This window comes from Montipora capricornis, chromosome 1 (genome assembly GCF_036669925.1).
Source record: "Montipora capricornis isolate CH-2021 chromosome 1, ASM3666992v2, whole genome shotgun sequence".
Lineage (NCBI taxonomy): Eukaryota > Metazoa > Cnidaria > Anthozoa > Scleractinia > Acroporidae > Montipora > Montipora capricornis.
The window spans coordinates 42,751,342-42,763,841 of NC_090883.1; the positions used below are offsets into that span (position 1 = coordinate 42,751,342).

Below are 12,500 nucleotides of genomic sequence, written 5' to 3' on the forward strand. Positions count from 1 at the left end.
TACATTGCACAGATCACGCAGTGTTTTATTTTTAATCTTAATTCTTGCATAACAACATCAAACATTCCTTAATCTGATGAAGACTGTTATAGTAGAGTTAACTGAATTGTCAATAAGAACCAGCAGATGTTGTGAATCAAATGTACTGCCTAATGTACAGTTGTATGTGTTATTTTCATGTTTCAATTAAAAACATCTCCTACATTTTTTCCCATTGGCACAAATACTGATCTTTTATTATTTCATTTCATCACAGTTGTCCCTCCAAGGAAATCCTGTTGTGTTTTGTCCATACTATCGTCGTGCCACAATTGCATGCTTGTACCCTGTACCTCGAGTGGAACCTGTAAGTAAAGAATGGCGTTTCTTTTTGCTCTTATAGACAGAAGTAATTTTTGTATTAATTTCTATTTTCTTAATAGATACAATTAGATGGAAAGCCCCTAGACTCAGAAGAGAAAATGGTAAGTCCATCTACGATATACATGTACCGGTAACCTGTAAGCCTGTTTCTGGTTTAAAGATTCTCAGCAAGATTGTGTGACTCCTTCACAGGGTCTTAAAATGATTCTTACTCTCTTTAGGATCTGGATTAGAATCTAATCCTGTTTATGATCCTGATCAGGTGTCTCGACCCTCTTCAGGGTCCTGATTAATTTTTTACTCTTCAACAAGGTTGTGCTTTTAGCTTATTCCTATTCAGGTTGTTACAAGATTTACATGTACACTATCCCACATCATCCTAAAGCATCCGTCTCAGATCTTACAGGATTTTGTCCCAGTAGTGTTTTGTAGTGAATAAAGCTGTACGGAGTTCTCTTGGGATTCATTGTGTCAGAAGCTGGGATTGTGTTAAATGCATCAAAACTGTGTCCTGATTTCGGATAATTATGTCCAAAAAATAATGCAAGACAATTAGATGCACACGGATTTCAAGAAGCATCATTAAGTGTCACCTAATCTTTAAGTTAACCTTGGTGAAATTGATGGACAGGACAAAAGTGCCTGATTTAAGGCTGAATTCTTAGCTAATCGTACCATTTATGTATAGACAGGTATTGGCTGCAAGCATTCTCTCTTTCTTTTACATAGTCAGTCAAGATTGATGCAAAAGGAAAAGGCCCATAAAATTGGCTGGTTGAAGTTTTGGGGAAAAAAAGCATAATACTTCCATGTTTAACTTGGTGATCTTTAGCCTGCGAACGCAGACACATTCTATTTTTCTGGCGGTCATTTCTCCGACTGATGGAAATATGCCTGCATTCACAGGCTAGGTGATCTTTTGCACACTTAGTTGTTTTGCGTTACCTGTAGATTTTTTAAGAAGAACAATGCCAGTAATACAGAATGATAATTATTTTGTGATCATGGTACTCTTCCAGCTTCTTGGAAGAAACGTTCATCCAGTGTCCATGTTATCATACATTCCTGAAACTCCTGTGGTACCTGACCCTCGGGTCATAGCAGTGAGGAAAGTGGATGACAATTTGGTGGAGTCGTCGGAGTCTCCAGATGAACTTGATTCAGTGCCAAAGAAGAGGAGACAAAAGGTAATTTGGCATTGTGCCTTGTTATGGGGTAACACAATAGTATAACTGTAAAGATATGAGATAGCCACTAGTTTTATTACTGTTACTTCTTAGCTGACCTTATAAATTGAAAGACTTGCCCTCCCTATCTAATGCTTTAGCCTTCGCAGTGCAGTGCAGCATGTATTCATAGTTGGTGGTAAAAATGCTTGGGATATTAAGGTACATTGTACTTTTATTCAAGCACAAGCATTTTAATGCATTTTAATGTATTGTATGTAACTCATATCATATCATATATCTTTATTTACCCTCGGATTTTTAGAGTAGCTTGGTGTAGCTAGTTTCTCCGAGCATTTACCCTCCCAACCATGATACATCACAGAAGACAGACCACAACACCGGGAACTACATGCCCTACTCTTTGCGACAAGTGTGTGGGTTCTTTTACGTCCCACATGGTTATGAAAATTGAAGGGCTGTGAGACGGGACCTCCGGCTTATCGTCCTTATCCGAGAAGACTAGAGAGTCTAACCATTTGCAGGTGTAATTACAAAGGCGGCACTTTCTCCTCAGTTGTTTAAAGACCCTGAGTGTTGGTCCGGCCGGAATTGAACTCACGACCTCCCGCATAACAGCCCGGTGCTCAACCAACTAAGCCACCGGTGCGCGGTGCAGGACCTTTTTCATTTTAGGTCCTGTGGTTCAATCTAAAAGTTACTGGTTGTCACTCAAAAATGCTTGTGTAAACTCCTCGATATCTCTATTCTATGTAGCTATGCATATTGTTACAAAATTATGTGGGTTTTTTGGTTAACTATTCCTGAGTGGTACTGTAAAGTAACATTAAAATGTAAGTATCAATGAAATATATGAAGATAATTATATGATGATCATACAGATAACACCACCTACACCTGTAGTAGTGTCTTTATTTCCTTCTTTTTTCTAGAGGAAAACCAGGAAGGGCAAAAAGGTGGTAGCAAGAGAAATCGACTTTAAAGACGACAGCGAAGGGTTGGCTAATTCAGAGGACCAGACGACAACACCATCATGTCCTAGTAAGGCTAGTAACACTTCAGTCTATAGTGTGCACATTATACATGTAAATGTTTCAAGGTCAAGCTTTGTATTCCTGCCCATAGAGAAAAATTATTATTGTGATACCTACATGTTTTGTTATTATAATTACGATTTATGGTTGAATAATGATTTTTTTGTATTTTTTAGCACCTTCAGACCAGTTACTGGAACACGCTGAGGATGTTGAAAAGCTGAAGAAATTGCGCCAGCTTGGTGGAGAAGGTGATGCATAGATCATTGAGGGTTTTTTTTTGGCAAAATTAAAGGGAGGCTACCGGTGATCTTCTCCACCTTTGTATGTACCAGCTCTAGAACACCAAGTAAGCCGGTGACACTCGAAGATTTTATGGGCCAATATCTGCATCATGCACACATGAAAGACAGCAAGCTTACAAAAGCTGCTGTATTACCCAATGGATTTAGAACATTGTTATTCTACATCTCAGGAGTAGCAAGGTGTTTTTTCTTTCATTGACTCTACAAGCAATACCTAAATTACATAGGTAATAAGTTAGTACAGTACTCTAGGGCAGTTTTTAATTGAGTGTCGCCAAACAAATACCAAAGCAATTACTACGACCAGTCACAGCAGGTGCAAATGGCGCACTGAACCAATACAAATTGGTAGCAATTCCACGTAACTTGCTCGAAGCGCGGGAAAAATCGCGTGTGAAACTCACGATTGGTTTCAGTTTTCCTTCTCATTGGTTGATAAACTGGCATGAGATTTTTAAACCAATCATTAGGTGTAGCAATTTCAATCGTGTAATCACTTTCAACAGTCGTTTGAAAACTGCTGTATCAACAAACAGTTTAAGTTGGGTTTACGTTAGATATAAGATGGTTGTACATGTGAGGCAATTCACAAGAATAACATGTGCGAAAACACATGTACGTGTAAGGTTTAGTATATTCTTAAAGTAAATTACAGTAGCAAGATGTTTTTAAAACACATTACAAGGTCACCTCTTAAGTCCTGGCAACTACACGTACCTGTAAAATGGCTCATAAGGGTACAGTACAATGTATGCAATGTTGTAGTTCTTGTTTTGCTGTAGTTCCTATGGCAGTTTTTAGATTGTGTTATTGTTGTTTGAAGTTCACAATCGTTTTTGCCATTTTTGTTGTTCCCTCCAGGCTGGTTACCTTCCATTTCTCAAGTTGTCCCTGATAAAGTTGTCCAAATTCCTTCAGCGGAATCTCAAGGGGACCAAGGTTAGGTGAACACAAGTTACCAGAGCAAAAACATGTGCAGCGCAATTATATTTGTATCTAAACTGGACCGTAATATAGAGGAGATGCTGAGGACCTCCACTTCCATAACCTATCCCTCTGTGCTCTACTTCATCCTCCCTCCCACACACACACATGGACACACACACACCCCAAGAACAATCTTTCATGCGTCATCTCCACAATTTAATGATATCAAACAAAGTCTTTTTTCAATGAGTTAATGCTGTCCAATGAAATGTAACTTACTGTAGACGTATACTTCTACCTCATCCCCCCTTTTTTACTCACACACACACACCAAGAAGAAAAATCTTTCAAGCACCATCTCATATCGATCTAAACGGACAAAGTTTTTTTCAATGAGTTAATTTTTCCCCATAAAACGTAATGAACTGAAATCTGTTATACTCAAAATTTTGGTTTTATCAACAGAGTTGATTATGTAAATTAACCACCGTACAGGGATTCTAAATGCTGACGTTTCGAGCGTGAAATATCAGCTTTTAGAATCCCTACAAACAGTGGTCAATTTACATTATCAACTCTGTTGATAAAACCAAATTTTTGTGTAACAGATTTCAGTTCATTACGTTTTATGGGCAAAAATTAACTCATTGAAAAAAACTTTGTCCGTTTAGATCGATATGAGATGGTGCCCGACGCAGCTCCACAGTAACTGTTTCTTTAGAAAGTACCCCTGAAATCTGTTATAGTTGCTTTAGTTATTTTCATGACATGAATCCCAGAAATTGTTTTCCTTACCGTAAGGCAACTTTAAGACCATGTTAGATCACTACTCTGGTGGCTGGAACCAGTTTCAACACTTTTAATAGAACTTCTGGTTAGAAGGGTCATAACTACTACACTGTATCACATAACAGCAATGTTATGGTATCACATGAAACACCAATTATTGCTGAACAAAATGTGCCCACTTTTGTAACATTATAGTTACCATAGTAACATGAAAGCTCTCCAAAGGCACCCTATATTTCGTCCAGACAATAGATTTTATATATTAGGAATTGACGTCATACCTGCAGACAATAGTTTTATGCATGCAGAAGTAACGTCACCTAACACACTAACCAGCAGTTTGATCAGTTTTGTCATGGCAGAGCTCAGCTATCATGCGAAAACCAAATCCAATAATTGCTTTATTATGCATATTCCTGAGCTGAGCTCTGCCGTGACAAAACCGATCAAACTGCTGGTTAGTGGGCTAGGTGACTTTACTTCTGCATGCATAAAACTATTGTCTGTAGGTAAGACGTCAATTCTACATATATAAAATCTATTGTCTGTACTTATGACGTAAGAGAAACAGAGCAAGCAAGAATTAGCTGCGTACTTATAGCCAATCAAAATCGAGCTGGTGACACCAATGTATAATTGTACTTAATGCAGGAAATGTTATTGAGTATCTGTGACGCAGCTTGTGGCCTAGGATACTCCATGTCATCTGTTCTGTGCTTAATAAAATTAAGTGTCCAGCACTTTTTGCAGAATCCTTCCTGACCCCAGCAAGGTTGTTATTATTATTATTAGTGGTAGTAACTTACTGTTATTATTCAACTTACAATATTTTACAACAAAATACAAATCTTAACCAAGCCTATATAAAATATTATTCGTTATACCCGTGGTGTATAAAAAGTGTTCATTTCTATTAATAAAAAAGGAAATCATTTGGACTATTATTATTATTATTATTATTATTATTATTGTTGTTGTTGTTGTTGTTGTTGTTGTTGTTGTTATTATTATTATTGTTATTGTTGTTGTTCAGTTGTCGTTGTTGTTGTTGTTATTATTATTATTATTATTATTATTATGCCCGTTTTCCTTGATTGCATTCTTCATATTTCCAGCATCCAGTATTGTCCACTCAGGATCTGTACCAAGTTTCTCAGATGACAAACTGGAAATAAATAGTCCCACAAGTACTTGCAGCGTTATTTCCGATGGAGGTGAGATAAGTTTCTCGTTTTGCTTCCTGAGACAAGAAAGCAGTCACTAGTTACAGTGGTTCAAGTATTCATTTTCTAGAAACTATCGCAGGCTGGATTTGAGACAGTTACCGTAGATTTTCTCTAATCAAATTATTTGTTGACCTCATTAAAGTAAATTTTCAGTAAATTTAATGTTTTAGAGATGTGTTGGATCTTTTTTGTTTTACCTGTATTTGTATACCCTGTTTAAGTTCTGATGATATTTTTTCTCTTTTACACACGGTGCCACGACTTACGTTTTTGACCGACTTAAAATTAATGCAAATGTAAATGTTGCTTCTCAACAAAGCAAATACTGAAATGGCAATATTATTGTTATCAGTAGCCAGTACAGATACGCGGGAATTGCTGGCGAGCAAGTCAAAAATTCGCGTCATATGGCCATTAGTATGTGTAATCAAATGGCGACGAGTGAAATTAGAAAATAATTTCACGTGCGTTTTGTCAAAATTCTGATAATTTCCCGAGCCTTTAGGCGAGGGAAATTATCAGAATTTTGACAAAACGCAAGTGAAATTATTTCCTAATTTCACGACAAAACCATTTGATTACCTTTTAATGTCGTGGGTTACAAATTACGCTCACAACCGCTCGAAATCGCTCGAGTACTTTATCCAACTGCTCGGGAAGAATCATCTTCAGGTTTTTCTCAAGGCTATTTTTGTCACACCACTTCTCAAAAACTCTCACCCAGTTAATTGTGCTCTTTCACGTATTTAAATTTTCTGCCGCTTCTTTTAATTTCGTAACTTCTTCAAGATCCTTCAATGGTCACTGTTTTAAATCTAGACGCCACCTTGGCTCTAATCGAGATACAAGAGATGTTACCATGGTAATTTTGTAATTTCACATGTGAAATTATAAATTAGTATAGGGAATCACACGAGGCCGAGTACTATTTAACAATTATTCGCCGAAGGCGAAGCCTGAACAGCCAAAACACTCGTGCAATTAAGTCTTATTAGTATAAATACACAGATGATTATACAAAATCGCGCGCTCTCATTGGCTCGCTATCTCGGATTATCAGCCGATAATCACCTCGACGGACAAAATGGCTGCCAGTAGTCGTTTCGCCACTGTAAGTGAAGATGAATTCGCGTTGAAATGTTTGTTTTTTCTATTTTTTGAAATAATCACCTGTGTATTTATACTAAAACAATTATTCGCCTCAGGCTCAGTGATTATCGGTGAATATTCACCGATAATCACTTCGCCTTCGGCGAATAATTGTTAAATAGTAAAATTAAGTCGTAAAATTGGCGCGAGAAATGTAGTCCGATCACAAAGAGTGCGTAATGCCAGTGGATTCTTGCTTTGGTAGCGAGACGAGAGAGAAACCACTTCGATACGATACATTTTTTGCTAATTCCGAAACCGATTAATTCAAAGAGAAGTAGAAAAACTAGTTTTCAAACAAGGCCCCAGTTGTTGGAATGATGGATAGCGCTATCCGCCGGATAAATCACTATCCAGTGGATAAGTAACAGAGAAACCATTATTGCGCTACCCATTTGCATAGTGATTTATCCGGCGGGTAACGCCATCCATCGTTTGAGCAACTGAGGCCAGTTAGTTTAACCAATTTGGTTGGTTAGTTTGCCCTCGCTCTGGTGCGTTACCATTGCCACTAGGGAATTTAACAAACGGCGATGGCTACGACTACGACATCGCCGGAAAACAGTAATATCGTTGGTTAAAAGAGCATAAATAATCGTGCTGCACGTGCAGCACGGATTTTAGCAAGTATCTCAGCGGTCCTCTGCATAACGACGATGTGAAATCACCAAATTTGAAGTTTTGACGACAACGTCAGGAGGCAACAGCGAATCCTTCATTCTCTATTTTAACTTTGAAACCGCTCGTACCAATTTATTTTTAGGATACTTCGCCCACACTGTAGGGCGCGAACGAGACTGAATAATCGCGAAAGACTTTCGATAGAGCCAAGTTATATTTTGAGGTGACGTTTTCGTCGACCGTCGCCGTCGTAGATCTTAAATTCCCTACTATCAGTCTCTGAGGTAAATGAAGTGTTAAGGTGCAAAGCGCATGCTCCACAGAGTTTGATCCCTTGACTGCATTGGTTTCTCGCTCCCAAAGAGAACAGGTAGAGACTCCACTGCTCGTGGGGTAAAAGAGTAGTAAAGCAAAACGGAAACATCAATCTCAAAATTGCTCTTTGCCTTGATTGCTTTTTTTATCGGCAGATTTTTCTGAGGCTCATCATTATCTTGTGACGCTGGTTTCCACGCCAGACGATGATAATGGCGCCGCTGTTCCTTTGTTTGTAACATTAAAAGGAGAGTTTGTCGTGGAAAAGAACTTTGTTGGAAAGGTGAGAAGCGAACACGCCAAACCAGGCGGACCGCAGGCTCAAGCCAGGTTAACTTCTTGTAAGAATAAAGAAATATATATTATATATTAAAACTGTGTACGAGTCAGAGTGGTAAGGAAGCCAATTGATTTCCTCGTTTCGGTGAATTCTTGTTTGTAGACAAGACAAGACAAGGGACCAACTGCTGTCAATATGGCAGCCCTAAGGATCCTTTTCCCGCCATGGCTCGTCCCGTTGTTATTATGGTCGTGGTGGCATCCATTTGCTCACAACTTGTCCCACTAACACTCATTCTCACTTGGATGGAAAGCTGAGTGACGTTTGTTCGCGCTCGAGCTGGGGTTCGAACCGGGAGCGCTGGGATACCCATTACACCTCGCGCTCCCGTTAAATCTGTAAATATTACATTTTTGGGCTTTCTTTGCATAACCAGGTCATATCCCAGCTGGAAACCAGCCGTTTACAAGACGCTCGTGTCAACAGGACCGAAGATGATCGCTCTGTCATACATCTGGAGTTTGATTACCTCAACACAGAGCGGCGAACACGTGATTACGTCATGGAGAGCTACGAGGATGCAGTGGTGAGTGGTGGAACCCGGTTTTTGTTCTGGGGCTCGGAAGTCGTTCGAGCGCAAAAGTCCTTTTGTAAATCGATTATCCACGTATTCTTGAAAACTGGTCGTAAAACGTATTTTGAGGGCAGCGTGGCTGAGTGGTTGTGGCTGTTGACTTAAAAGCAGGAGTTGCCAGGTTCAATTCCCAGGGTTCTGCGTGGTCCTCGTTCATATTTTCGTTTGCGCTTGTAAATGTGATGTTGAAGTAGAGGAGAAGAGCAAGGTGTCACTTTTTGGATCGGCTTGTATCTAAATATGTGCATTTCTGGACATCAGCTTGTTACATCTGAACGGCCCTAGAAGCGCTATGCTCATAATAATAATCATAATCATCATCATCATCATCTTTATTTCAAGAGGGTAACGCAAAACAGTAAAAACTGATAAACCCGCGGCCCCCAATTAACAATTCGCCCTTGTCACAGGGCGGCCATATTGTCCCGGGAGACCAAAAAAGCTTTGTTTTACCACGCCAAGCCTCACCCCCATGGTTTCCATTGCGAGGCTTGGCGTGGTAAAACAAAGCTCTTTTGGTCTCCCGGGACAATATGGCCGCCGTGTGACAAGGGCGGACAGTTGAAAATTACAATTAAACTATACAGAGAGTAAAATAGGATAACAATTAAAAACAAAAGCAAAATACTAAATGGGAAGAAAACGAGAAAAAGAAATACAACAAAGAATTTAAGAAGATGCATAAAAACCAACAAAGCCTTTTTGAAACCATGCACATACTCAATCTTCAAGTTAGAATTTTTTTATTGTATTCTATTGCCTAGCAGCCCTCACAGCAAATGTACGCCCCCCTTCGGATTCTCGTTTGAAACGTGGGCATTCTAAGTTCAAGGATCCATTTCGTACGTCTATCATTTATGTCTGATTTTAATAATACCATTAGTTCGTTCATGTAGCTTGGGCTTTGTCCATAAATACGTTTGTAAACTTGAGTACAGATTTACTTAAGTTACTGCGTAAGTAAAGTTTCTTAACATTTTTACGGTTTGTTTTTCAGCAATTTGCTGATATCCTGAAGCCAATTTTAACTGCAAGCAAACAAACCGTCGAATTAGCTGCTGAACGTTACCAGGTGAGATGCATCGTATTTTATTTACAAATAGTTTATCGAAAAGATTGTTTTCCTGCTCTGGAAGCATGACCGGATCCAAAAAATTCTCAGACTCAGAGCAATCAGGATTTTATTAGAAATATGTTGATGCTATCGCAACGCCTTCATGAGTGGTTGATTTCGTTACCGGTCACGTGATTGTACCACATGACCATTTAAGTGCGCCGTGAACAGCAGGTAGTTCCAGGTCCCCATACTTGTTGTTGTTGTTGTTGTTGTTGTTGTTGTTGTTGTTGTTATTATTATTATTATTATTATTATTATTATTATTATTATTATTACAGTATTTCACGCTTTCAAGTTAGTGACCTCAGACAGAGAGCATTTTCGCGGGAAATTAGCTGTACTAAGCAATTATTATTGTTATTATTATTATTATTATTATTAAGTTAATATTATTATTAAGTTAATATCTTACATCCTATTATCGTATTCAGTTTTTGCGATATCAATGTTGATTCTGAGGGATTGAAGTTTTCATGCAACAAACACAGTAATGTTTTTTTACGGTTTTACTATAAGTAACATTAAAGGAAAATGTTTTCTACCTTTTTTTTAATGAAACAAGTCAATATTTTTTTTTTTAGCTGATAAAAATACTTGTGTAATTTTATGTGAGTAAATAATAAAATTATTATTATTATTAAAAAAAAAATTATTATTATTATTATTATTATTATTATTATTATTAGAAATTGCAATTGACGGGCTCAAAATTAAGAGTGATTTGAACACACCGCAAAATTTCGCCTGATGTGGATTTCATACCAAATTGTTATTCTTCGTTAAATAACTTAACTACAACTGCCAGTAGAGAAAATCAAGGAATACTCTTTATTGCTGTGTGCGCTTTTGCCGCTTTAAATTGTTAATGTAGGTGTAAAATACGCTCACAACCGCACTGAATCCTCGCACAAGTTGCAAGTTTACACAACCGATGACGTCAAAATCCTCAACTCGATCCCAGGCCCTTGTCTCATATTTTTCTCAAAAATACGCGAGGTTTCTTCGCATTTTAGATATGTTCTCCGAACAGAAATTAAATTGTCTGTGTACAGAAATGCTCCTTAGACCAATACATTTTAGATTTTAAAATGAAAAATGGTGGTGAAATTTCGAGTCATGTGCACTTTAAAGGACTGCTCACCAGCTTTCATTAATGGTCACACTTGAGGATTTTATCGACAGATAAAAAAATTGGAACCACCGTGTACAACGTAACAAAAGCACCATGGGAAAGTACTGCCCAGGAAAAACCACACTTCAGAATTGAATCCACAAGTTTCAAAGTTACCATAGCTTTGTCATTACGGCAAAATTACTAGCACCACATGCAGGTAATTTTTCTTTTGGATTGCATTAACAGATTCAAAAATGTCAGCAGCTTACATCGCAGCAAACAATTTCATCGTTGCTTCGCAACTCCCACATGAACGTCTCCTTAGAGGAGCCACAACTAGACGAAAGTTAAAAAACAAAGTGGTAATTTTCCTTTGTTTAATTTGTAGTGCTTGAAGTGCTCGGCTGTTTTCACACGTCCGAATTCTTTGGATGATCTCTGTCCAGACTGTAGAAGCTCTATGACGGTTTTAGTGTCTTCACCAGAGCATAATAAGGCAGTGCTTCCCCCTCCTTCTACTCTTCGAAGCGTAGAGGATTATGTTAAGGACCACGCTGAGGCCTCTTCGCTGAACAAAAGCTCGATTAAGACACTGAATGGCGAAATGACGATAACTCCCCTTGTCAATATTTCTTCGTCCTCATCTTCTTCATCTTTTGTGGAAGCAGTTGATAAACATGCTACTCAAGATTTACTACAGACGGACATCGAGGATCAAGCTAAAACCAACGGTTTTCTAGCAGAGAACAAAAGGTAGGTATTCGCCGCGGTTCGTCATGAGAAATTTTAAATCATGAAGTCTAAAGTTAAACCATCGTAATTATTTTGGCCAATCAAAACAGATGCAGGCAGTCAAATTAGTCTCTGACAACGCAAAGAAAATGTATGTACCGAGAATTTGGGAGTTTTACTGAAAGCTGGCGTTTCCAGGGTTAGCCATTCGCAACCGACGTAGAGCTAACCCTCGAATTGTGAGCTTTTTGTTCTCCCTCACGTTTTTTCAATTTGCTTTTAACTGCTATGCTGATACTACCAAATTCTCACGCTCTGCAAATTTCACTGTTTCAGGCTTTCCCCTTCCACGTTACACTTAACCCTTTCAGCCCCGATAGTGCCAAATGGCACTTATAGATTTTACTCTGTCTAACGCCAGACGATTTTACTCGTCAATGGGGAACCCCTCGGGGCTTAAAGGGTTAAGCTAATAGCGTGAAAAAATTATGTCCCCGTTTAACCCTTTCAGCCCCGATAGTGCAAATGGCACTTATAGATTTTACTCTGTCTAACGCCAGACGATTTTACTCGTCAATGGGGAACCCCTCGGGGCTTAAAGGGTTAAGCTAATAGCGTGAAAAAATTATGTCCCCGTTTAACCCTTTCAGCCCCGATAGTGCAAATGGCACTTATAGATTTTACTCTGTCTAACGCCAGACGATTTT

At 38.5% G+C, this 12,500-nt stretch overlaps 1 protein-coding gene across 1 annotated transcript in view; it reads left to right on the forward strand.

The window, feature by feature from the left end:
• Positions 1-12,500, forward strand: part of LOC138045011 (serine/threonine-protein kinase 11-interacting protein-like) — a 41,077-nt gene that overhangs the window by 9,974 nt on the left and 18,603 nt on the right. The window contains exons 10-20 of the mRNA XM_068891371.1: positions 257-346; positions 423-464; positions 1,383-1,550; positions 2,483-2,591; positions 2,761-2,835; positions 3,751-3,828; positions 5,721-5,819; positions 8,072-8,199; positions 8,633-8,782; positions 9,828-9,902; positions 11,450-11,814. Of these exons, the coding sequence (XP_068747472.1) occupies positions 257-346; positions 423-464; positions 1,383-1,550; positions 2,483-2,591; positions 2,761-2,835; positions 3,751-3,828; positions 5,721-5,819; positions 8,072-8,199; positions 8,633-8,782; positions 9,828-9,902; positions 11,450-11,814 (1,379 nt within the window). The remainder of the gene's footprint in view (positions 1-256; positions 347-422; positions 465-1,382; positions 1,551-2,482; positions 2,592-2,760; positions 2,836-3,750; positions 3,829-5,720; positions 5,820-8,071; positions 8,200-8,632; positions 8,783-9,827; positions 9,903-11,449; positions 11,815-12,500) is intronic.